This window comes from Balaenoptera acutorostrata, chromosome 10 (assembly GCF_949987535.1).
Source record: "Balaenoptera acutorostrata chromosome 10, mBalAcu1.1, whole genome shotgun sequence".
Classification (NCBI taxonomy): Eukaryota; Metazoa; Chordata; class Mammalia; order Artiodactyla; family Balaenopteridae; genus Balaenoptera; species Balaenoptera acutorostrata.
In genome coordinates, this window is record NC_080073.1 from 31,765,821 (window position 1) to 31,791,788 (window position 25,968).

Sequence of the window (25,968 nt, forward strand, 5' to 3'; positions counted from 1 at the left end):
CTGGGAAGATCCCACATGCCGCGGAGCAACTAGGCCCGTGAGCCACAATTACTGAGCCTGCGCGTCTGGAGCCTGTGCTCCGCAACAAGAGAGGCCGCGATAGTGAGAGGCCCGTGTACCGCGATGAGGAGTGGCCCCCGCTCGCCACAACTAGAGAAAGCCCTCGCACAGCAACAAAGCACAGCAAAAATAAATAAAATAAATAAATAAATCAATTTCTAAAAAAATAAAAAAAATAAAAAAAAATAAACATTGGGGCTTCCCTGGTGGCGCAGTGGTTGGGAATCTGCCTGCTAATGCAGGGGACACGGGTTCGAGCCCTGGTCTGGGAGGATCCCACATGCCGCGGAGCGACTGGGCCCATGAGCCACAACTACTGAGCCTGCGCGTCTGGAGCCTGTGCTCCGCAACAAGAGAGGCCACGGTAGTGAGAGGCCCGCGCACCGCAATGAAGAGTGGCCCTCGCTTGCCGCAACTGGAGAGGGCCCTAGCACAGAAACGAAGACCCAACATAGCAATCAATCAATCAATAAATAAATCTAAAAAATAAAAAAATTTTTAAAAAAACATTGTTATTCGCAGTGTGTGGATGAGGAAACTGAGGATCAGGTGGACTGAGTGACTTGCCATTACATAGATGGATCCTGTTACCTGACAATTACCTGCACACGTCGTCCCTAGAAACTTACCTGAGCAAATATCTTTAAGGGAGCTTTGCCGGCATCCTTAGGATCCACGGTGAACTCGGCTAGATTGTTGACAATGCACCCAGATTTCTCCAAACCTGGCCCGTATGCTTGAACCTGGGGCAAAGGACCAACAGTGATTCTCTTTCTGTGTAATGCCCTAACTACGCTCCTATCAGAAGACTGGTGACCAGGAAATGGGAGAAAAGGAAAACAACTGTGTCTGGCTTCACAGTACCTACATAATAGGATGGTTATGGGAAGGAAAATGCTGAAGTAGGCTGGAACTTAAAAATAAAAACATGCAGGAGAAAAAGTCTGTAAAACCAGGCCCCAAACTGGCCTGTGCTCCCTGCCTTAATCTGTGCAGTAACCAGGGCAGGGACCTCCAGCCATGCCCAGTTTCAGTGCTCCTGCTTTGTGAGGGCTCAGAACCTTTCCCACTGACAACATTCCAAAAGTTTGCAGCCCCAGAGAGTAAAGGACCAGCAGTTGGCCAAAGACGAGCAGCTGCCAGCCTGGACTGATGTCACCCTACGGTCAGCTGTCCAGGTGGGCCAACAGCAGCACACATGGCGGGGGCAAGGGCTTCCTCCTATCAGCCAGGCTGGCTCAGACCTGATGCTAATCAGCCTGCTAAATGTTTGAGAGAAGCTCTTGCAAACACTGCAAACACTGCTCCAATTTAAGAGAAGGGGAGCTGGGGAGGAAAATTTAAAAACCTCTATCTATGGATCACCCTGAAATAATAACTACAGCAAGTGGCAAGACTGAAATATGATGCTCGGGGTTGCGAGAAAATAGCAGCTTACGGAGCCCCCTCTGTGGGCCAGGCACTGTTGTAAGGGCTGTCTTTATTCACATTACCTCCTTGAATCATGACAGAAACTCTAAGAAGCAGACACTCGTATCATTCCCATTTGATAGAGTCAGAGAGGTAAGTTACGTGCCCCATGTTACAAATGTACTAAGAGGTACTATCAGGCTTCTAATTCAGGCCTTTTTCCTTCCTAAGCTCTCAAAGGCTCTTCTCTGCGATTTCTCCACATGCTGCTCAAGGAAACTCTGTGGGCACTGGGAGGAGTGCCAGGAGCCAGAGAAGAGAGGACAGAGCATGACAAGTTGATTCACCAGATCCGGGTTGCAGTCTCCCGAGGCCGGGTGGATGTAGGCCATGTAGGGACTGTCTCTGATGTCCTCATCGTCACACATGATGTGAACGGCATATTCACCGGGCTCCTTGGGCCAGTACTTGACATCACACGATCCGTCGTTCCGGTCATCATACTCAATCTTTGCCTGGGAGGGGCCTTCAATGGCAAACCCTGGGGGATAGGGTGGGAGGATCCCCCTGGTTACGTGGCGGAAGGTATCTAGTCTGGGTTACTACTAACCCGCTCCCTCTGCCTTCCTGAAAACCAAGTGTTAGCCAGAAGATTGAAATCTGTTTAGGTCCCTTTCCCACAAAACCAAGCCTACTGAGTCTTCACTAGAGACAGAAGGTTGGATTTTATACTTTTTTTTTTAAACATCGTCAAACAGGAAGGTCAACCAGCAAATCTTTCTGTTGGCAATATGGCAACACAAGCCAAAGGCCTTAAAACAATGCCCATCCTTTGCCCCACCAAATCCACTTCTGGGCTTTTATCTGAAGGAAACAACCAAGGATGTGTGTAAACAGTTAGATACAAGGATATATATTCAGCATCGTTTTTATAGCAAAACTCTGGAAATAACTAGAGAGCCTAACAGTAGCTATATCGATGCACCGTAATTCCACAGAAGCCATGGGAAATCAAGACATATCCTATATTTGCCTGAGGCAGAAAGGTATAAAGGCTACCCCCAGATATTTTTGCAGCAGATCAATATTTGTATGCCTATGTACAGGGAAAAAGTCTGCAAGGATATACCTATAGGTTTAATATTACCTCTAGTCTACAAAGATATACTGGATTGGCCAAAAACTTCGTTTGGGTTTTTCCATAACATCTTACGGAAAACGCGAAAGAACTTTTTGGCCAACCCAATACTAAGATGTTTATTATTTCTCTAAAAGGAAAAATTAAACGTGATTTCCTCTTTTTCCCTCTTTGCTTATTTCTATTGGCTAACACAGAGGTCCTCAAACTTTGGCCGCTGGGCCAAATCTGTCCCACTGCCTGTTTTTGCAGATAAGGAACACAGCCATACTCCTTCACCTACGTATTTTCTATGGCTGCTTTCACGCTACAACGGCAGTCATATAGTTGCGACAGAGAGAATATGACCCGCACTACTGATATATTTGCTATCTGGTCCTTTACAGAGAGAGAGGTGCTGACCATTGTTCTAAAATGATCATATATACACCAGACGTTTACTTAAAACATACTCAGTTATGCTCCAAAGAGTATTTACTCCCCAAATTTCTAATTTCAGCAAAATTCATTCACTGATCTAAACTAAGGATCAGTCAATAATATCTGCCGTGTGCCTACTATGGTCCTGGCACTGTTTTAGACACAACATCCATAAAAGGCCTCTGCCCTCAAGGTGCAGTGGATGAATGAATGCTGGTGCCAGAGGCAGAGGGCAACTGGAAGGTCAGGGGGAGATGGGAACTGCAATTCCACAGCAGTATCCAGAGGTGGCCTCAGATGGTCAGGAGGCCAGGAAGCCCCGGGTAGTGAGGCTGAGAGGAGGCCTCAACACACAGCCTGACATGTAATCCAGGTGCCCTGCAATCTCAGCTCACCAGAAGCTGCTTCCACTCACCCAGAGACCCCACCTCAGAACCAACGGACTCTACCACGAAGTCCGCCGACCGCCCAACAATCCCGCCATGGAGGCCAGGGCCCCATGCACGGACTTTCTGCATGCCTGCTTCAGGGCCAACTTGAACTTCAAAGGGGCTAGAAGAAAAGGAACAGAGGAAGCATTAAAGAGGAGCAAAGAAGGGGCTACATACAGCTATAAGCTCTTTACACATATTCTTTCCACTGGCCTGATACTTTTCCCTGCAGTCCCAATCTCCAGCCAAGCCCTTCCTCCACGCAGGTTCCCCCACCATTGTTATGTCAACAATATCATGTAATGGGACTGCTTCAAGTCACACTGCCTTGCACGATCCTGGTCATCTACCCTTTGTGTGCAGGGCTGACCAGACTGTGAGCCCGGGAAGGCTAAGAGAATGCATACTTTTCTATCTGCTGCTTATGCTATAACAAGAAAACTAGGTTGACTAGGCTTTATCTCATACATGAATGAATGTGCTTTAACTTTGGCACAGAAGAGCTTTAAAAGTTTGCTTAGATTCTCAGAAACTTATAATATGCCCAGATATTTCTCAAGGTAAACTGAATTTATTCAGAGTTTAAAGTTGCCCCCAGGAAAGCTGGAAAGTATGTGAATGCAGGGAAGGCAACTGAAGCCCACAAGGCGAAGCTGTAGACTGTGTCCCTCGGTTCCTGACCACACTCACGCAGAGGATTTTAATGTAAACCATAGCAGATTTTGCCATTTTATCCATGGCATTCCTGAACAGAGGCACACAGTGAAAGAAGGAGAATCTCAGTATATACAAGGGATATAGACACACAGCCCATTTGCTCTGTATTACTGTTCCTTCTGGCCTCTGCCTCCCACCAGCCCCAAACCGACAGCATTTGATTTAAAGCAAGGCAGCTGAAACCACAGCGACTTTCTGCTGCTTTTGAGAACAGGCCAAATGTCTGTGTGCTGCTCTGAAAAAAGAAAAAAAAACTTTCAACAAAGCAGCTCTCTTTCCCTCCTGCAGCCCAGGAAGCCGCCACCATGAGTCTGCCCTGGGCCAAGCATGTCTCTGGAGAAGACGCAACTCCAGCTGGAGACTCACCTCTTTGGAATGTGGTGTCCCCCCCATGTGATGGCGATGCTATATTTCCCCGGGGTGCTGGGGTAATACTCAAATGCATACACTCCATCCAGAAAGCCTTTCTGCTTCACCAGCTCCTCCAGACCCTCTGTGGGAAGGAAGCACACCATCTTTCTAATGCAATCCTAGGCTCAGAATAAGAATCCGCAAGATAAGAACAGAAAGACAGTGATATCCAGGGGGCTTCCCTGGTGGCACAGTGGTTAAGAATCCACCTGCCGGTGCAGGGGACACAGGTTCGAGCCCGGGTCTGGGAAGATCCCACATGCCGTGGAGCAACTAAGCTTGTGCGCCACAACTACTGAGCCTGTGCTCTAGAGCCTGCGAGCCACAACTACTGAGCCCACACGCCACAACTACTGAAGCCCACGTGCCACAACTAAGCCCACATGCTGCAACTACTGAAGCCCACACACCTAGTGGCTGTGCTCTGCAACAAGAGAAGCCACTGCAATGAGAAGCCCACGCCCCACAACGAAGAGTAGACCCCACTCGCCGCAACTAGAGAAAGCCCGCACGCAGCTTCACACAGCCAAAAAAGAAAGAAGCCACCCATTTTAGCCGCCCACAAAAATTGGAGAGGGAGTGAACCCTTACGAGTATTTGGCATGAGGCTGAGGTTAGTATCCCGGTATATCCTTTTCAACTAAAGCCAGATAATGAAAGCGAGAAAGCTCTTGTATGCTGTCTCCAAGAGGACAGGTTTTAGAGGCTACCCCACAAACTCCAGACTGAGCCATCAGGCAGGAACTTGTTTTATGTTGAGCCCTGAGGTTTGGCTGGGAAAGCCATTTAGTAAAGCAAGAATCCAAGGTCAGAAAAAACACGCCTCCTCAGTCCCTGTAGCAACAAGCCATGAGGGAGGGCAGCCCGAGAGCAGCCTGACACCAGGTCTGGGCAGTCTAGAACCTCGGCTGCCCTCAGGGCACAGCCTGCCCCAAAGCTCGGTGCTCTGAGATCAAACATTAACTTTCTGGAGCTCAGAACACTCCTGCCCCAGCCTGTTAGGAACACAGAGGGTGAGAGCAGTCCTGGAGCAGGAAGCTCAAGATTCCACAAAGCTTGGGAGTGAAACTGCTAAGGCTGCTGCACCTGCAACTAGAAATGCCGAGCTGCTTCTCTGATCTGGGGGAAAACTGGAGGATGGAGTAGATACCCGTCTTCCTGCTTTCTGTCTCCTTTCCCAAGAGACAGCAAGAATAAGTTGTAGGGGCTTCCCTGGTGGCGCAGTGGTTGAGAATCTGCCTGCTAATGCAGGGGACACGGGTTCGAGCCCTGGCCTGGGAAGATCCCACATGCCGCGGAGCAAGTAGGCCCGTGAGCCACAACTACTGAGCCTGCGCGTCTGGAGCCTGTGCTCCGCAACAGGAGGGGCCATGATAGTAAAGGCCCGTGCACCGCGATGAAGAGCAGCCCCCTGCACCGCGATGAAGAGTGGCCCCCGCTCGCCGCAACTAGAGAAAGCCCTCGCACAGAAACGAAGACCCAACACAGCCAAAAATAAAAATAAATAAATAAATAAATAAATAAAGTAGCTATTAAAAAAAAAAAAAGAGTAAGTTGGAGGGTGCAAGGCATTCTTCCACAAATGGCATTTATCTACAAAGAAAACTTAATCTTAGGGAATTATTCTCCTTCTATAAGCAATGATCTTAGGAATTAGGTACCTGCCATCATTTCATCATCTATAAAATGTAACCTGTAGAGGGAAAATTACTGACTTTGGAAACCGGGCTTGAATTCCAGCTCAGATGCTTACAAGCTATGTGACCTTGGTCAAGACCCTTCCTCTCTGAGCCTAGGTTTCCTCAAATTAAAAAAACAGGCCACTTCATGTTGCTGTTCCAACTCCATTATTTATTTCTATTCCCAGAAGCCTTAAAATAACATGAGGCTGTCAAGCCACCACTGTTCCCACATCCAGGGCAGACATCATTAAATGATCACTGTTTCCTTCTGCATGGAGCCCTGAGAGTCTCAAATCTTTGACATAGCTCTCTGGGATAAATTGATCAGAACTGGCTGTGCAATGATCCATGGCTGCAAAGCTGGCCAAAATCATACCTGAGATGGGGAAACAAAGGAGCACTTACTAGGACCCTTTACGGTTATGCCGAGCTCTCCACTTCCAGCAGCTTTGGTGTCAACCTTGAAGTCTGCAGTTTCTCGGATGCGGATGCCTTTTGGCTGTAGGCCTCGGCCGTTGGCCCGGCAGGCATTTGGATTACAGGCTGCAAGCACAGTTTCAACATCAATTCAACCTTTCATTCTTTAGTCCGAGTTGAGCAAGCCAAGGTAACTTTGAGCCACCCGCCAAGAAAATGTTTGCTTTACACAAAGAGTATGCAGCAGCTGTCTGAGACCAGGGGTCCCGTTCAGGGAGCACACCAGGCTAGCAAATAAAGACACAACATAACTTTGTCCAGCCACACTGCACAGGGACTGGGGAAAAGTTACTTTGGCAAAGAAAGCAGGAGAGCACAGCGTGGATTCGCTGGGCTCCTGGTAGTGGCTGAATTCTGGCGTTTATCGTCTTGGTGGTGAAAGAGAGTTAAGACCTAGGGCTGGACACTGTTCAAACATCATTGCCATACTCAAGGGCCCAGTAATTGGGAAGACTGGGTCTACTTGGAAAATGTAGCACTTGAAAACATCTGACCTTGTTCCAAACTTCAGATCAGCCATTTCTAAGTCTAAATGTTGCTGTCTTCCGCAGGAAGAGCCAGAGGATAGCTCAAAAAAAGACCAGATCAACCCCACCTCAGCCAAGGCAGACACACATTTTAGTGCTGTCTGTTACAAGGTCCTCGGAATGTGGGCAGCTATAAATGCAATAATTAGGAATAAACACCACTCTCAATTTGAATTCTAGCTCTAGTTAAAAAACCCAAAGTTGTAAGTCTAAAAATTAAGTACAAAGGTAGCTTCTAACATTCCTTACATAAGAGTTCCACAAAACTGTTCCACGGGGTTTGTCAGAAGGTCGACAAAAGACATCCTTGTGCCCTAGGACTTTTTTGACAACATGATCAACCTTCTCATTAAGTATAGAAATGGGAGATTAATGGGTAAAATGTCACATTGTTCCTTTCCAAATCTGACACTGCATATTTGACAGCTCTCTATACACTAGGGGGGGTCACAAACTCCAGAAGACAAGACTCTTTACTCTATAGAAGGAAGATAGTTCCTCCTCTGGCCCCTTCTCCCTGCAGTGTCCTCAGCTGGACATTCCCAAAGAGACATACACACACCCTTGGAGGAGAGATGCTTTTATGTGGCTCATGGATGAGCATAAGGTTATTGGTTTTCCATTGTAAAAGTGATATAAAGCTTCTTTTTTCTTAAAATCATTTAAGTGGAGGAAGGGATGGTACATCAAAAGAAAAACTATTAATTAAATACTAACTAATACAAGTGACAGATGGATATGCCAGAAATGAAAAAGGTAGTCCATGAGCGAGAGGAAGTCAGAAAACACCCTTAGAACTAGGAAAGCTGTTCAAAATTCTTTCTTGCATTATGTCAAAGGGAATTCTGTTCCTGAATACATTGGGTTTCTTTTTTTTTTTTTTCTTTGTCAAGGGGAGAAAAGTTGGTCATACCAGAAATAAGTCACAACAGGATGACAGGACTTCCCTTGGAGGGTTTAAATGTGTCTTTAAAAAAAACAACTCATGGAAATTCTGAACATGGGCAACAGTCTCAACATCAAAAGGATAACTGCTCAGTTCATATAAATTAAACACTAAATGGAACTAAAGAGCTTGAAGGCAACCACCTGATTTTCCACTATCTTGAGATGTCTTAGTGATGTTTAAATGTAATTAGAGAGTGGGTCTGGGGTCTGGCTGGACAAGTGGTACTAACACCTGCACTATAATTTCCCGAAGTCACAAATAGCACAGGTCCGGTTGACAACTGCAGGCAGCACAAAGAACTGGCATGGAAGCCCCACCAACCAGCCCTTACCAAGCGAGATGCCTCTGGCCCAGTGCTTTCAACTAGGAAGCCAACAGCTTCAGGGTCCAGGCTGGCCCAGAGGCAGGATTCAGAAGAGGAAGCCAGGTCTGCAGGTGCAGATGCAGAGGACAGAACAGGGAGAGGCAAGTATTGGTTAGAAAAGGTAGCAGAGTTGGGAAAAAAAAAGAAAAAAAAGAGTAACAAAGTCAGAAGGAAACAGTCTAACATTAGAGAAAAATGCATGCTTCTGGCTACAGAGGAAGTTTAACAGCATGGTTAAAGGGTTGACAGAGACCATGGTTCTATTCCTACCGAGGCCTACTCCATAGTCACTGATACCTTATGATACCTAAGCCTTGTGTCTCTGCCTGCAAACTGGGGATAACAATAGCCCCTGCAACACACTGGCTGGTGTCATGATTAGATGCAAGTGTGCTCAGCGCCTAACAGCCAGTAAAGGAGGGGAGGCTGCAGGGCACCAGCAATGCCACTGCTGTTCACATCAGCCACAAACGCCACCTCCTCAAACAGCTTCGGTCCTGTATCTCTCAGGGAGGATCATGAATCCTAGTATGAGTGTTTTGGGGCAGGTTAAATAAGTTAATACATAAAGCACTTAGGTCACTGCATGGCTCATAGGAAGATATTAGTATTAATATCTTGAGGACAAAGTAGATACTAGTATTAATGTCTTGAGGATACTTCCTGCCAAAGGGGCCCTGGCAGCAAAGGGACAGGCCTCAGTTCAGTGCTGGGCCCTGACCATTCTCGTGGCCTCACAGCCCAGTCATGCACAGCTAGCCTGAATGCCAGAAGCAGATACGGTCAGCTCCCCTGGCACTCACCTTCCCCGACCTGTACAACAAAGGGACTCTTGGGAATGGTGTCCCCAGCAAAGGAGACCTTGACCACATGGGGGCCAGGCTGCACTGGTTTGTACACACATCGATACACCTGGTTTCCTCTGTCTTCCACGAGCAACTCCACGGCGTTCTTCCCCTGGGGATCTTCCACCTCCACACCAATGTCACCCACGCCAGCACCTAGGAGACAGAGAACATTCCATGAGCCCAAGTCACCCTCTAGAAACCTCCCTGCTGATGAGGGCAAAAGTAGGTAGAAAATGCAAACTGCAGGAGACAGAGAGGTACTCAGAAGGTTCACACCTGGACCTGCTTCCTGGTGGAGGGGAGGAGGATCATAGCCAACTTTCCTTTTCTCCCATTCTCTATTTTCTACATTGAAAAGAAAGCTGACAATTCATGAATTGTGGTTTATTCATTCCCTTTCTTACCAGCCCCCACCCAGGACCTTGCATAGAATTTGGTCCAGTAGATGATTCGTAAACCTTAGTTCTTTGGAATATTTATTTAGTCAAGTCAGAAATGTATACAGAAATTATTAATAATAATCAAAGTTAAGCTTGAGTATGAGATTTTAGAGAAGAAAAGCTGATTTTGAAAAATCTAAGAATATAACCAACACATTTGAAAAAGCTGTTTTTGTTGTTGGTTGTTCAATTTAAAAGACAAAATGTCAGGCATCCCAAGCCTTCAGGTTCCTGAGGATTATCTCAGGCTTTGCAAGAGGAGAGGTGTTACCTGCTGTGTAGATGTCAAAGTAGGTGGGCTTATTGGCGATGTTCCCAGCAGCTTCCAAGCCTGGACCTTTTGCAGTGACTTTACTGGCGTCTCCCTGGGCCTTGTCGACATTTACTTCGAATGGGCTCTTGGAGATGTGCTGTCCTGCAAAGAGGACTGTGACCTACAAGTGACAGGCAGGTGAGACATCATCACTTCTTCCTGCTCAGCGAGAACACTGTATCAAGCCACATACACCGACAGCCTTCTCTTTCATCCTCCTGATCATACACACAAAGGTGCGGGAACCAGGAGCCCTGGGGAAGTGGCCTCACTGGGACTCCCATATGGCTCCACCAGTCACACAGCTGGGCCTGGGACATCACGCCTTTAGCAAATTAAAACACATCAGACATGCCTAAATTAGCCTCTATAGTAGGATATACACAAATACTTATACTTCAATCTCTAGACAATGGATTCTTAAGGCAGCTGCAAGTGGGACCACTGTCTCCCTAATATAATGCACAGTTCTAGGATTTCACACCTAAGAGTCAAAGTATTTTTCAAGGGACCAAGATTATTTTCAGATACATGGATTTGAGACACAGTACAGATTTCCATCTAAACTTTGAGTCAAAGTTCTCATCTTTTAAATTTTAAGGCTTATCAGGTTGGGTGGGCCATTGGCCTCCACTATAGTCATCTGGCCTTCTCTGCACCCAGGCTTCGATGTTGACAGAGGCTGCAGAGCACCGTGAAGAAGGATACTTAAGGAAGCATTAAAGACAAAGAACCCACAGCTTAGCAGATACAATCCACGCTTGCAGCTACAGTTATTAGTTACCTAGGTGGAGTCAGAAAAATCTTATGACATTGCAAAGAAGTTAGTGGAATTCAACCAATCTGCACGCAGTAACTAATGTCTCAAGTCTGATTCAGAGGGATCCCAAATTTTCTACAATGAACATGGATACTTTTATAAACAGAAAGGAAAATCAGAAGTGAACTTAAGAAAACCACTCTTCTTCCACATATAACGAAGCAGGCCCAGAAGGGCAGTCCAAGCAAAGGCCATGACGTCTTATCTTACTTTGTGCAGTCCGGTGACCTTGGGCAGATACTCCACAGAGTATGTCTTGTTCTTATCGCTGTCAGGGGTCACTTGTGCCTAGGATGGAAGATGAGCAACAGTTAGAGGTGCCGGGTGTGAGTGAAAGCATGCTATGCCAGCCAAGGTCCTGCAGCAAGGTGCCAGGCCAGGAACCTGCCTTGGCTATTTTCTGCCCCACCACTCCTGCAGGATGCCCCAGGAGGGAAGCAGCCTGAAGTCACAGAAACAAAATCACACAGCACAAAGGAATAACCCGGTCAGGATTCTCCACTGTCTCCTGGCTGTAACTCTCCAGATGAGAGACACTATGAAGCAATTAATTTAAACCTTTATTGGCCCACTAGTTATTAAGAGCTTATGAAATGCCAGCCCAGTGTCAGGTACCAAAAATAAAACAAATCAGGCACAATTCCTACCCAGTGGGAGAAACAGACAATATGCCGGTAAACTTAGAACTTCACATGGTGCTAAGCACTAGGAATAAAATATAGTCTTAAGGAGGTAAGTAGACAGAAGAAACAGTTACGTGCAAAAGCCCTGAGGGAGAAACCAGAGGATGGTCAGCATGGGAAAAGAGTAGGGAATCAGTATTGTTACTGTATTGTATTTTATCAGTAACAATAGCTAAATCCTTTATAAAATAAAGGATACTTTATTTCATTATATTAAAAATTGTGTCCCTAGGTATGAATTTATATGATTTTTCAAGGCACAACCCTTGGGCAAGTTACTTTAACCTCTGTAAGCCTCAGGATCCTTTTGGTAAAAAGCAGCTTTTGTGGTGAGTTTTAATGAGGAAAATGGAGGCACAGTCCCTGGGCCTGGTACAAACTCCAAAAGCTCCATGGGATGCTGACAGGGAAGGCAGCATCCTCCAACATACCTCCTCTTTGTTCCCTTCTGGGTCCTCGACAAACACCATCACGTCTCCTTGCCCGGCGCTGATGGTGTCCACAGTGAACTTGGCCGGCTGCTTCACCATGTTTCCAGTGGGCTCGATTCCTGTCACAGGTTTACACAAGCACATTACAAGCTGGGCCAGGCCCCAACACAGGCTATCACCCATCGTGTCTCCTTCAGGGAACTGAGAGATGGGACACAGCTCTGCCACTGTCACATGGGAGACGGCGACAAACTGTGATGAGGATAATCAAACAGGTCAAAAACCCTAATTCTGTCCTTTTTAAAAAAAAAAAAATTTATTTATTTATTTATTTATGGCTGGCTGGCTGGCTGGCTGTGTTGGGTCTTCGTTTCTGTGCGAGTGCCTTCTCCAGTTGTGGCAAGTGGGGGCCACTCTTCATCGCTGTGCGCGGGCCTCTCACTATCACAGCCTCTCTTGTTGCGGAGCACAGGCTCCAGACGCGCAGGCTCAGTAATTGTGGCTCACGGGCCTAGTTGCTCCGCGGCATGTGGGATCTTCCCAGACCAGGGCTCGAACCCGTGTCCCCTGCATTGGCAGGCAGATTCTCAACCACTGCGCCACCAGGGAAGCCCTGTCCTTGTTCTTTAAGCAACATTCAATTCTGAAATATTCAGAGCACTTAGGTCAAAAGGCTATACAACTGTGAAAATGACGTGGTAACTAGTAGCAGTGGAGCTTGCCTCGAGGGGGAAGACGAATGAAGTGCAGAGAATGGCTCATTTTTTATTAAAGAGCATTTTTTGTTTTTTGTCTTGGCCGTACCACGCAGCTTTCAGGATCTTAGTTCCCTGACCAGGGACTGAACCCGGGCCACCACAGTGAAAGCACCAGAGTCCTAACGACTGGACCACCAGGGAATTCTCTAAAGATGACTTTTTTATTACTTGAAATGTTTTTAAATTGCCTTATTATTTTTTAATTAAACTTTTAATTAAGATGATTGAGCAAATTAATTTGAGATAGATTCACATACAGGTGTAAGAGATAATAATGCCCATTACCCAGTTCCCCAAATGGATACATCCTACAAAACTCGAGTACAACATCACGACAAGGGAACTAACCTTGACAAAGTCAAGATACAGAACATTTCCATCCCATAGGGAACCCTCGTGTTGCCCTTTCATAGCTACCCCCTCAGAGTACTACTCTGTAACCTCTCAGAGTACTAATCTGTTCTTCATCTCTATAATTTTATCATTTCTAAAATGTCATATAAATGGAATCACACATTATGTAAACTTTGGGGATTAGCTTTTTTCCACTAAGCATAATTCTCTGCAATTTCATCCAGGTTTTTGCCTGTATCAGTAGCTTGTTCTTTTTATCACTGAGTAATATTCTATGATATGAATGCACCACTGTTTAACCATTCACCAAGTGAAGGACACCTGGGTTGTTTCCAGCTGTCTATTACTGATAAAGCTGCTATAAACATTCATGCACAGGGTTGTGTGTGTGGACATAAGTTTTCATCCCTCTGGATAAATGCCAAGGAGTGCAATTGCTGGGTCATATAGTAGTTGCATGTTTAGTTCTTTTTAACACTGTCAAACTGTGCTCCAGAGTGGCTGTAGCATTTTACATTCCCATCAGCAACTTATAAGTGTCTTGTTTTTCATCCTCTTAACTGCAAAAAGTTTCAAATTGTTTTAAAAAAATTTTTTTTAAGTAAAATCCAGTCCTCAGGCCGTTTGTCTATGCAACATTTTGAGTTCTGCTTGAGATGGTGCCCAGGTAGCCTGTAGGACGGAAGCTAAGGAAGCTTATCTTGCAAGAGAGTGAGGTGATCCAGGAGTGCACCCTTCATTGACAGAAAACGCTCACACACAGTCCAATGCTCATGTACCACGCCAAGACATCAGCAGATCATACTTTTACAAATGTTTTAAAAGCTTTTTAACTTTGATGGGGTCCAACTGATCTTTTTTTTTTCCCTTTATGGATCATGCTTTTGGTGTCAAGTCTAGGAATTCTTCGCCCAGTCCTAGATCTCGAAGATTCTCTTCTATATTTTTTTTCTGAAAGTTTTATAGTTATATGTTTTACATTTAAGTCTGTAATCCAATTTGAGTTAATTTTTATACAAAGTGTGAGACTTAGGCCAAGGTTCATTTTCTCTGCCTCTGGATGTCCAACTGCTATCGAATCCTGTGCAGAAAAGGCTCTCTTCCCTCCACTGAGTTCCCCCTGTGCCTTTGTCAAGACTCAATTGTGCTTATTTGTGTAGGTCTCTTTCTGGGTTCTCGATTCTGTTCCATTGATCTATGTGTCTATCCGTCCACCAATATCACATAATCTTGATTTCTGTAGCTTTATATAATAAGTCTTGAGAGCAGGTAGACTGATTCCTCCCACTTTTTTTTTTTTCAAAATTGCTTTCCCTACTATAGTTCTTTTGTCTTTCCATATGTTTTACAGTAATAGTCTTTTCTATATTTATAAAAAAAAATCTTGTTGGGATTTTAATATCAATTGTGTTAAACTTATATGACAATTTGGGGAGAAATGACATCTTTACTTTTTCAACCCATGAAAACAGTGTATCTCTCCATTTATTTAGATCTTCTTTGACTTCTTCATCAGTGTTTTTGTAGTTTTCAGCATATAACTCCTATCATGTTTTATTACATTTCCACCTATTTCTCAGTTTTTTTTTTGAGCAACTGTAAATGGCGAGGTATTTTTAATTTCAGTATCCTCGTGTTCATTCTGGTAGACAGAAATACAATGGATTTTTACACGCCAATCTTAACATCCTGTGACCCTGCTGAACTCATTTGTTCAAGGAGATTTTTTTGGGGGGGGTAGATTTTTTATGGTTTTCTACATAGACAATCATGTCATCTACAAATAGGGACATTTTATTTATTGCTCTCCAATATGTACGTCTTTTATTTCCTTTTCTTGCCTGACTAGACTGGCTAAAATCTGCATCATTATGTTGAAAAACAGTGGTGAAAATAGACACCCTTGCCTTGTTCCCAATCTTAGGGAACACGTTCAGTTTTCACTATTATAATGTTAGCTGTAGGTTTTTTGGGGTGGCTACTCAAATTTCAAACTGAGGAAGTTCTTCTCTATTCCTCTTTTTTCTGAGTTCTTATCATGGATGACCACTGAATTTTGTCAAATGTTTTTTGTGTCAATTGGTATGATCACGTGATTTTTCTTCTTTAGCCTGTTAATATATGTTGACTGATTCTCTAATAATGAGCCAGCCTTGCATCCCTGGAATAAACCCTACTTGGTCATGATGTATATAATTCTTTCTAAATATTGCTGAATTTTATTTGCTCAGATTTTATTGAGGACTTTTACGTCTATACTCATGAGTGATACTAGTCTGTAGTTTCTTTTTTGGCACTGCCATTGTCTGATTTTGTTATTAGAGCAAAACTGGCTTGATAAAATGAATTGGGAAGTCATTCCCTTCTCATATTTTCTGGAAGAGATTGTGTAGATTTGGTGTTAATGCTTCTTTACATGTATGGTAGAATTCTCCAGTGAAATCATTTGGGCCGAGATTTCTTTCCCAAGATCTTTCAAATTACAAATTTGGTTTATTTAATGGATACAGGACCATGCAGGTTATCTACCTCATCTTGGCTGAGTTTTGGTAGTTTGTGGTTTTTGAGGAAAGTCTGTTATAGTTATCCATATTTTTGCTTATCACGTTCTCTCTTCCTGTTATTCCAAAATTCCTTCTTTCATTGTTTCCTTTCTGTCCAGAGAATTTCCTTTACCAATCCTTTTAGGGGATGTGCCCATAACAAATGATTTTAGTTTTCCTTTATCTGAGAATGTCTTATTTCCACTTCATTCCTGAAGGATATTATCCCTGGATATAGGATTCTGGGTTGACAATTCTTTTCCTTCAGCACGTGAAAAATGTTGTGTCACTTCCTTCTGGCCTCTGTGATTTTTGATGAGAAATCTGTCATTCTATTTTTCCACCATACGTAAGATGTCATTTCTCTCCTGCTGCTTTTAAGCTTGTATTGTCTAGTTTCTTGAAGTCTGTCTAAGATGTGGCTTGGTGTGTGTGTGTGTGTATCCTGCTTGGGTTTAGCTCAGCTTCTTGAATCTGTAGGTTTATGTTTTTGGCAAATTTGGGAAGTTTTCAGCCATCAATCTGTTGAAGACATTGGGTCATTTGTTACTATACCTGGATTTATATTAGGTTTCCAATAAATAACCTAGTTTAAGAAAAATTGGTGATAGATTGTTATATAACAAGATAATGTTCATACCCTGTTAGGTAAGAAATGCAAATTGAAGAAAATATAGAGTCTGAACTCATTTCAGCATAGAAAAATGGCTGGAGAGAAACATCTCCAATTTTTTTTTTAATTTATTTAATTAATTAATTTATTTTTGGTTGTGGTGTACGGGCTTCTCACTGCACTGGCTTCTCTTGCTGCAGAGCACGGGCTCTAGGTGCACGGGCTTCAGTAGTTGTGGCTTGCAGACTCTAGAGCGCAGGCTCAGTAGTTGTGGCACACGGGCTTAGTTGCTCCGCAGCATGTGGGATCTTCCTGGACCAGGGCTCGAACCCATGTCCCCTGCACTGGCAGGCGGATTCTTAAACACTGCACCGCCAGGAAGTCCCTAAAGATTTATTTATTATTTATTTAATTTATTTTTGGCTGCATCAGGTCTTAGTTGAGGCATGCAGGATCTTTGTTGCGGCGCACAGGCTTTTCTCTAGTTGTGGCGCGTGGGCTTAGTTACCCTGCGGCATGTGGGATCCTAGTTCCCTGACCAGGGATCGAACCCGCGTCCCCTGCATTGGAAGGAAGGTTCTTTATCACTGGACCACCAGAGAAGTCCCTCTACATTTTTCTTTTGCTTAAAATTTACATAATGATTGGGTCATTTAACAAAGAGATTTAAATATTTATAAATATCCGCTCCATCTGACTCTGACAGCCTAAGGAACGACATACTCTGCACACTGTCCAAAGCCGGGGACTGGGCTTGTCTACCCTGGTTAACCATGGTTGGTTAGAGGCTGAACCACGTTCCACACTCTGTAAGCTCCCTTGGAGCTAATGCTTACCGTGCAGAGAAACAACTCTTCCATAGGATTACTCAGAACGAAGCGTGCTGAGGGCTCACTATGCAGTGACTGCTTCATACCGAACACAGGTTTCATTAAAGGTTTCTGCTTAGCTCATGGATGCACGCTTTCAACATACCGAACTCCACAAGGGAGCCCACCACAAAGACCTGTTTGTGGCTGGAGATTTACCTCACCCTGGCCCTCTCTCCTTTCAGTTAATGGGTCTCAGTGAATGGATCTGCAAATGCTAAACGGCTGGTAACTGCAACCTGATCAACATCCAAAATAAAATAAAACAGGGACTTCCCTGGTGGTCCAGTGGTTAAGAATCTGCCTGCCAATGCAGGGGACGCAGGTGCGATCCCTGGTCCGGGAAGATGCCACGTGCCACGGAACAACTAAGCCCATGGCCACAACTACTGAGCCTGCGAGCCACAACTACTGAAGCCCGCGCGCCTAGAACCCGTGCTCCGCAACAAGAGAAGCCACCACAATGTGAAGCCTGCGCACCGCAACAAAGAGTAGCCCCCACTCGCTGCAACTAGAGAAAGCCCGCACGTAGCAACGAAGACCCAGCACAGCCAAAAATAGGTAACTAAATTAATTAATTAAAAAAGAGTACATATTGTATAAAAATAAATAAATCAATAGATAAAATAAAACAAACCTACCGACAGTTTTAGAAACTAGAAGATGAAATGTTCTCTATGCCTTGGTTCTGCTGGCAGAAATAAAACAATGTGGCCACATGGGAGAGAACAAATTGTCCCTCCCCTTGTCTCTTCATGGACAATGTAATATCTAAGGTGCTGCCCACGTGGCCTCACATGTGGCCCTGCTGCCTAAAATGACCATTTTGTCTTCCTACTTAAAAAGAAAAAAAAATTAAACACAGAATTACCATATGATCCGGCAACCCACTTCTAGGTATATACCCCCAAAACCGCAAGTAGAGACTCAGATACTTATATACCCATGTTCACAGCAGTATTATTCACAATAGCTAAAAGGTAGAACAACCCAAATGTCCACTGACAGAAAAATGGATAAACAAAATGTGGAATATGTATACAGTGGAGTATTACTTAGCTTTAAAAAGGAATGAAATTTTGGTACATGCAACAACGTGGATGAACCTTGAAAACACCACGCTACATGAAGTAAGCCTAACACAAAAAGACAAATACTGTATGAGTCCACTTATGACGTACCTAGAGTTGGCAAATTCATAGAAACAGAAAGCAGAACGGTGCTTGCCAGGGCCTGGGGGGAGGTGGGGATGGAGAGTTACTGTTTAATGGATACAGAGTTTCAGTTTGGGAAGATGCAAAAATTCTGGAGATGAATAGTGGTGATGGTTTCACAACACAGTGAATGTATGAATGTACTTAATGACACTGAATGGTACATCTAAAAATAGTTAAATTAGTGAATGTTGTGTTATACGTATTTTACCACAACAAAAAAATGCAAAGAATACACACATATGCATACATATGTGTGTGTATAGGTTTCCTACCTAAGTGCATAAAACTTACAAAGAGGCAGATGAAGGAAATGGCAATGACTAGCCACATTCCTTGGCTGCAGCAAGAGGTCATTTTCTAGAAAACAGCACCGTGAAAGGAAACGGTTTCACATTAACAATGGGGAAACATGACAGCCAGCGATAAGGTTATTGCAAACAAGCACTTTATGCCTTGATTAGATTCAATCCATTTGACCAATTTTGTTGACAGGAGATTTGGCTGTTTGCAGCTTTTTTGCCTTTAAGGAAGAATAACCTTTCAAATCAGATTCCTTATTCCAGTCACCGTCTTTGGTTATAGCTTAGAGAAGCACTTTTAAAGCAAGTGTGGACATGCCAACCTTCAACTGACTGCATTGGGGGGAGGGCTTCAAACAAAGTCCCCAGTCTCCATATAACACAAATGATTGCACAGACCCCACCTCATTGCCAAAAGGACTTCAAATGGCAAGTGGGTCTCTTCCAGAACTATCTGTCCTCTGGTCTAAATCATGCTAAAAAGACAGATGAGAAGGACTTGGATACTGAGGCTGAGAACAGCACACGGTCAGCACCACTGCCCTGGTCGTGTGTCATCTCAAGACTAAGCTGATGCTGGGACTTCCTTGGCGGTGCAGTGGTTAAGACTCCGCGCTTCCACTGCAGGGGGCACGGGTTCTACCCCTGGTTGGGGAACTAAGATCCCGCATGCCTCATGGCACAGCCAAAAAAAAAAGACTAAGCTGACGCCAAGTAGGGCAATGCTATCTTCAAAGGGAATGAGTAGATAGACAAGAGCTCTGGATGTTTACAAAGTCAATGTCATTTTAAAAAAAAACAAGAAAGCGGAAATTATCCTAGATTAAGAGTCTAAGGTAAAATAACAAGCAAATACAGAAAGTGAATCTTAATCAGATCTTGGTTTGTAAAACGAGAAAAACTGTAAAAGACAATCGTAGGACAAGAGAGAAATTTGAATATAAACTGGATATTAGTTGTTACAAAATTACTGTTCATTTTCTTATGTGTGATAGTGAATACTGTGGTTACAAAAGAGGATGTCCTATTCTTACAAGAGACTTGGCTGATGCACTGAGGAGTGAATTGTTACCATGCCAGCAAATTATTTTCAAGTAATTCAACAATCACACACATGCACACACACATACACACATGGGGTGAGAGACCACATTAGTATGTTAAGAACTGTAGATTCTAGGAGAGGACATACAAAATACTTCGTGTGTGTAAATGCTATCCTAACTGTAATTATGAAAAATGAAGAAACAGAATGCACTCTTCCCCCTTGCCACAGAAAAGGGAACAAATTGTATCTTGCTGTACTAATCTTTACCAGAATCCACACTGGGCTGAAATGCAACTGTTCTCTTTAAAAAAGCTGATGTGCTTTAAGTCAGGTGCCAACCAGAAAACCAAATTCCTCAAAATGCCTTTGACCCACTCTAACGTTCTGAGCAGAACACTCCTGGCAGCTGGCTGGGAGATCATAAACAGGATGTCTTAGCAAGGAAGTATCTGCCAGGGGTTAACAATAGCTCCCACTGCATCTGGAAACCTGCAGCAGCTTTAGCATAACCGAAGGAGAAATGAATCAGCAGCCAGAAGACCCAAGCTCCTGCCCCACGCCCCTGTGGTAATCTGGGGGACCTCCCCCACCCCCTCCTCCCTCCACCCCGACCTCCCCTTTCCTCTGTGGATTGGGCCTCTGATTCCTCATCTGAAAAATGGGAACAATAGTCCTTTCTTCATCCCAGGGTTACTGCACCCAAGTCACAAAGCAACAAACTCATCAGTCTCCATCACATTAAAGCAGCAGCGTTTCTGAAAGCCTAAATTCACAAGGCAGAAAAAGATGGTCATAAACAAATGGACCTTTAGGTAGAAAACATCTGACAAAGGAGGCCTGGGGTGTCTTTAAGTATGAAGCCTATACAGTCTTGATTCTCAATAATCAAGACTAGAGGACAAGCCTCAAATGCAACATGACCAGTGCTTACCTCTGCCATAGGCCCTGGCTTTCTTGGGGTTGAGTTTCGGTTTAAGAGGAGCCCCTGGCTTGAGCTTGGCTTTGGGGAACTGGGACAGGTAAGTCATCACCGAGTGCTCATCCACATCCGGGTGAATAATTTCTTCAGGAGTGATGACCTAGAATAACGATATGGTAGATGAACACCCAGAACATATCACTTTGCAACTACAGAAGTTTTTGCAAAAATCTCTTAAAGCAAACACTACTCTCAATAAAGTGAAACTACATCAAACTGGCATGCCAAAATCAGTTGTTTTTTTCAACCTTTTAGAAGTGTCACCATCCCCTTTGGAAGCTGAGGACCCTCTCCAGACAACTCTATACATAATTTCCAGAGGTTCATACCTCCCCACCCTGAAAAAAAAAAAAAGGCCACTCACTCCTCTTTCCAGAAAAGATAAGCTATATCAAGTAAGGAAGAAGAAATAAGAACACGTGGAATTAAAGCATATTATCAAAAAGTGCATAGATAAACTGGCCTTTTTATTTGCTCTTTTATCCATTGTCTGCATTTCTATTGACTCAGCTACTAATAAAAAAATAAAAATAAAACCAAAAAGAGATAACACAATGACATATTAGATATGTGCTCTTGTAATACACTGAATGTTTTTGTCCTCCCCAAATTCATATGTTAAAACCCTAATCCCTGGTGTGATGGTATTAAGAAGTAGGGCCTTTGGGGGTAAGTAGGTCTAGATGAGATGAGATCATGAGGGTGGAGCTCCCATGATGGGATTAGTGCCCTTATAAGAAGAGGAAGAAAGACCAGAGCTCACTCTCTCTCCACCTCAGTGTAAGGACACAGCCAGAAGGCAGTTTGCAGCTGTCTGCAAGCCAGGAAGAGAGCCCTCACCAAGAAGTGAATTTCCTGGCACCTTGATCTTGGAATTCCCAAGCTCTAGAACTGAGAAATAAATGTCTGTTGTTTAAGCCACCCAGTCAATGGTATTGTTATAGCAGCCTGAGTTAAGACAGGTCTCAATACATTAAAAGCCATTTAAAAAATAGGAAAGGGGAAATTTTCTCCTGACATTCAGCTTAGGAGCAAGATTTGACCTGTGCTGGACAGGTGGCCTCCCTGAAGGTGTCACAGTCCCAGTTCCACCAGCTGACCCAGCCCTTAACAGCACAAAAACTTCTCCTGCCACCAAGAGGTAAGCCACTCCTCCTCAGATGAACAGAAGGCTCTGTCTCATGAACAGGTCAACCAAATGCAGATAAACAACATATGTACCCAGCTTCCACCACTCCATGATAAAAAAGAAAAGAGGAAACATTCTGATAATTAGCCTGCAGCAATGCAACAGCTATTTGGGTTTGTACAGTCGCCTCCAATACGTTTTGCAAAATGTAGGATGTATGTTGATTTGGCATTTCTCCTAGGCAGCTCCTTCAACAACTTTACACACTGCCAACATCACATGAACGCCAAAAGAAGATGGGTTTTGGTTTAAGGGGAGATGAAAAACATATCATACCACTTCCTGAGGGCGGAAGAGCCAAGGAATGGGCCTAGGAGAAGAGACATGATGCCAAAACCAAACCAAAGAAATACAGGCAAGATTGTCTACCTCCCAAGGGATCCTGTTACAAATACACTGAACTCAGCTCTGAATACCAACTCAAGACCTTAATGGAGCCTGTAATGAGGTCATCCATCCCCTGGCACTGGCTACCCACAACTTTTCTTGACCGAGTATTTGAACATGGGAGTCATGGTGTCAGGGGTTGCTATTTAAACTCCTTGGAAGGGCTTAGAAGATTGGACCTCAACTAAGCAACGTGGCTACTTAGATGGTATCCAAGACATATTCAATTTCCAAGTTCTGTTGTTATATTCCTTTGTTAGGATTATGAGCAATATGAATTCTTAAACACTTTCCGTTAATGGCGAGTTATCCTGGTTTAAATTTCTTAAAAAGTTCTAAGTGACTTTCTTGAAGATATTGGATTTAAAAAAAATGTTTAATAGGTTAAAAATGGTCAAATATTGGCAATTTCTTATGGTTAAGGTCTACATTTGCAGTCTGGCATCCAGACATGGCCTTTGTGATCTTTGGAACAGAAATACTAGAAAATTCAGGACTTCCCTGGTGGCACAGTGGTTAAGACTCGGCGCTCCCAATGCAGGGGGTCAGGTTCAATCCCTGGTCAGGGAACTAGATCCCACATGCATGCCGCAACTAAGAGTTCACATGCCACAACTGAGGAGCCAGTGAGCCACAACTAAGGAGCCCGCCTGCTGCAACTAAGACCAGGCACAACCAAATAAATAAATAAATGAATAAAATAAATATTAAAAAAAAATACTAGAAAATCTGTCACATGTGACAGTGAAGATCTTTAGGGGATCTACAATCACCTAAGTCAATGAGAACCTATTAATATGGGTAAACTGAGGAAGATGGGAGACGGCCACAGACAATGCTCATTGAAAGCTGACCACTGAGGAGGTCAGACTGCCTGCCAGACCCAAAGGCATCCACAGAGCATCAGGGGAAACAGCTTCATGGGACACGCATGCTTCTACACATACCTGTGGGACACCCAGCCAGTCATCTGCCTGCTGCATGGCTTCTCGTGCATTATCCACAGGCTTTCGTGGATCCCAGGATTCCCAGTCTGGGCACAGACCTGTTAACATCACACAAAAGATGCTGTTAGTATTAACAGACTGAAGAGGTTAAAGGACACCAGGTGCCTAAACTAAACTCACTCAGTCTCTTGAGAGAACAGTTTCTTCCAAAACTCTTAGTGAACTGTATGCTTTATGGGCCAAAAGTATCACAGATATGAGTATGCCAAGGTAGAAACTATTCTGCGTGAGCTGAGACTTCTTCTTCAGGCTGTTATCTTCTTGCATTCAGATAGGAATTTATCCATTCCTTAAGGGTGTGGTGTAAATAAATGAACAAACAAAGCCTGTAAAACCATTTGGGCCTGGTACCTTTTTGCAGGAGAGATTTTTTGGACACATCACACTCACACTTCTGTGCTCTGGTCACCAATTGTGTGGGGTTGACATCAGCTGTGTGTACTATGATTTAACTTAATTCTGACAGTATCTACCTGGAAACAGCATCAGAACCCACAGGCTAAGGGCTCAGTCCCACACGACTCCCCCAACCCCAACTTCAGAGCCCAATCACAAATCCAGGTTTGTCACCTGGGCTTCTGACCAACCAGCTACTAATCAGAGGTTCCTACAACCCCCTCCTCAGGTTGGATTGTTTCCTAGAGTGGCTCACAGATCTCAGGAAAACAGTTTACTTACTGGGTCACTGGTTTACTATAAAAGGATTTTACTAAATGGAAGAGATGCATAAGGCAAGGTGTGAGAAGGGGCAAGGAGCTTCCATGTCCTTTCAGGCACACACCCCCACCCCCAGGACCACCACATGTTCACCAACTGGAAGCTCCCCAAACCCCGTAGCTCAGGGATTTTTATGGAGGCTTCATTACACAGGCTGGACTGATTAAATCACCTGCCATTAGTGGTTAACTCAACCTCTATCCCCTTTCCCCTTCCTGGAGGTCAGGGGACAGGGGAGAAAGTTCCAACCCTCTAATCACTGATTGGTTCCCCCGACATCCAGCCCCCATCCTTTGGGGCATTCCAAAAGTCACCTCATTAACAAGCTCAGGCATGGCTGAACGACACCACTACCACAGCTCTTTTCGCTTAGTAAATTCCAAGGGTTTTAGGAGCTCTGTGCCAGGAAAGGGGACAAAGACCAAACATATATTTCGTATTGTAAGTTACAATATCACAATCCCAATCCTGGATGTATCTAAAAGACTGAACTAGCATCCTGTGTACTTACAACATTCACTTGCTCAAAGGCCTAAACCTAGAATTATCTCAAAAACCTTTGTAACCACAAGAAGTATAGGGCTGGAGTAAAAATCCCCAGGTTTAAACTGGAAAGAGGCACCCTAAAATGTGTCTTTGCATGGAAGCAAGAAAGAGGGCACTGGGAAATGAACTAATGCTGAGCTTTGAGTTACTTCTGGATGACACCAGCTTACAGGCTCTCAAGGAAGACTGGGGCCTAGGGCCAGCCCTCCTTCCCTATCCAGTTGACACCAGCTAGTTGAGAGTGTTGAGAACCACTAGCTTACTTAATATCAATGTGCTCAGCATATACAGAGCAATCAGTAAATGGAAAATATGATTATTAGGGCAGATTTTTTATTAAAAACAATTTTGGAGGTGCACATAAACACAGGCTCTGGTTTTTCTACTGAGAGTGTATCAGCAAACTCTACCCATCAATCTAAACCCTCCAGTAAGGATAATTACTACCTTGGTGTACATTCAACCACTCAGAAAAGAGGAGCCCATCAAGGGTGGAAAAGGCTCCAACTGGATCCTGACCAAGCACTATTTCACAGCAATGCAGAAAGAAAAGGGCGGAGAAAGCCATATATGGTCAACCCAGTGGTTGACAAAGACCGGTACTTTCCACTCAATAAAAGTTTTTAGATTTTCATGCCAAACCACCTAATAGGGCACATGCTGAAGCCAGTGGGAAACTAGGCACCAACTGTGGAAAGAGGGAGAAGAAGCAGGACTTGGGGTCTGGAAGCCAAACTCAAGTTCTGCTCCAAGCATGAAGGCCTTCATTCAGAATTTGGGTAAATAATTCAATGCTCAAACAAGTCTATGGATGGGCCTAGAAGACCTGCCATCAGAAAGGCAAACGGAGGCATTTTTAGTTCCTTTAGTTACCTTACAATGGGCTAAAAACCAAGAGAAACACACCAATCACAGCAAACCTAGCTTTCCCACCAAAAACCAAGAGGTTTAGGGGTCCACATCCCCCACCCCTCCGGAAGGGATGGCTCAGGCAGCCACAGGCACTTACCTGGAGCACAGCTGTCTACCAGGGCTCCCAGGGCTTTGCCATCTTGCCAGTTCTGGTTAAAGTTGGTGATGGGCAAGTAGGGGATCTTGTTCTGAATCCACCCCAGCAGCCTCTGCTTTGGCGTCTGCTTCTTGGCGTCGTCGTCCCCTTCGTCCTCCCACACAGGCATGGAGATGGAGTAGTGGAGGATCAGCGTCCACACCAGGCCCAAGATGAGCTTCAGGTTCCCATCCACGATGGCTTTGCTGTCTGAGCAGAGAGACACAGGCCTGGTCAAGCCTCTGGGTTGCACAGGTGTGAATCACACTCTTT

At 44.3% G+C, this 25,968-nt stretch overlaps 1 protein-coding gene across 4 annotated transcripts in view; it reads right to left on the reverse strand.

The window, feature by feature from the left end:
• The window catches only part of FLNB (filamin B), a 151,689-nt gene that overhangs the window by 69,095 nt on the left and 56,626 nt on the right, over positions 1 to 25,968 (reverse strand). For all 4 annotated transcript variants that reach the window (XM_057554651.1, XM_057554654.1, XM_057554653.1 and 1 more), the window contains exons 2-13: positions 25,657 to 25,905; positions 23,325 to 23,422; positions 20,754 to 20,901; positions 12,122 to 12,240; positions 11,218 to 11,295; positions 10,146 to 10,308; positions 9,390 to 9,587; positions 6,675 to 6,812; positions 4,543 to 4,669; positions 3,444 to 3,580; positions 1,818 to 2,011; positions 690 to 803 (exon numbers count right to left, since the gene is read on the reverse strand). In XM_057554651.1, the coding sequence (XP_057410634.1) occupies positions 690 to 803; positions 1,818 to 2,011; positions 3,444 to 3,580; positions 4,543 to 4,669; positions 6,675 to 6,812; positions 9,390 to 9,587; positions 10,146 to 10,308; positions 11,218 to 11,295; positions 12,122 to 12,240; positions 20,754 to 20,901; positions 23,325 to 23,422; positions 25,657 to 25,905 (1,763 nt within the window). The remainder of the gene's footprint in view (positions 1 to 689; positions 804 to 1,817; positions 2,012 to 3,443; positions 3,581 to 4,542; positions 4,670 to 6,674; positions 6,813 to 9,389; positions 9,588 to 10,145; positions 10,309 to 11,217; positions 11,296 to 12,121; positions 12,241 to 20,753; positions 20,902 to 23,324; positions 23,423 to 25,656; positions 25,906 to 25,968) is intronic.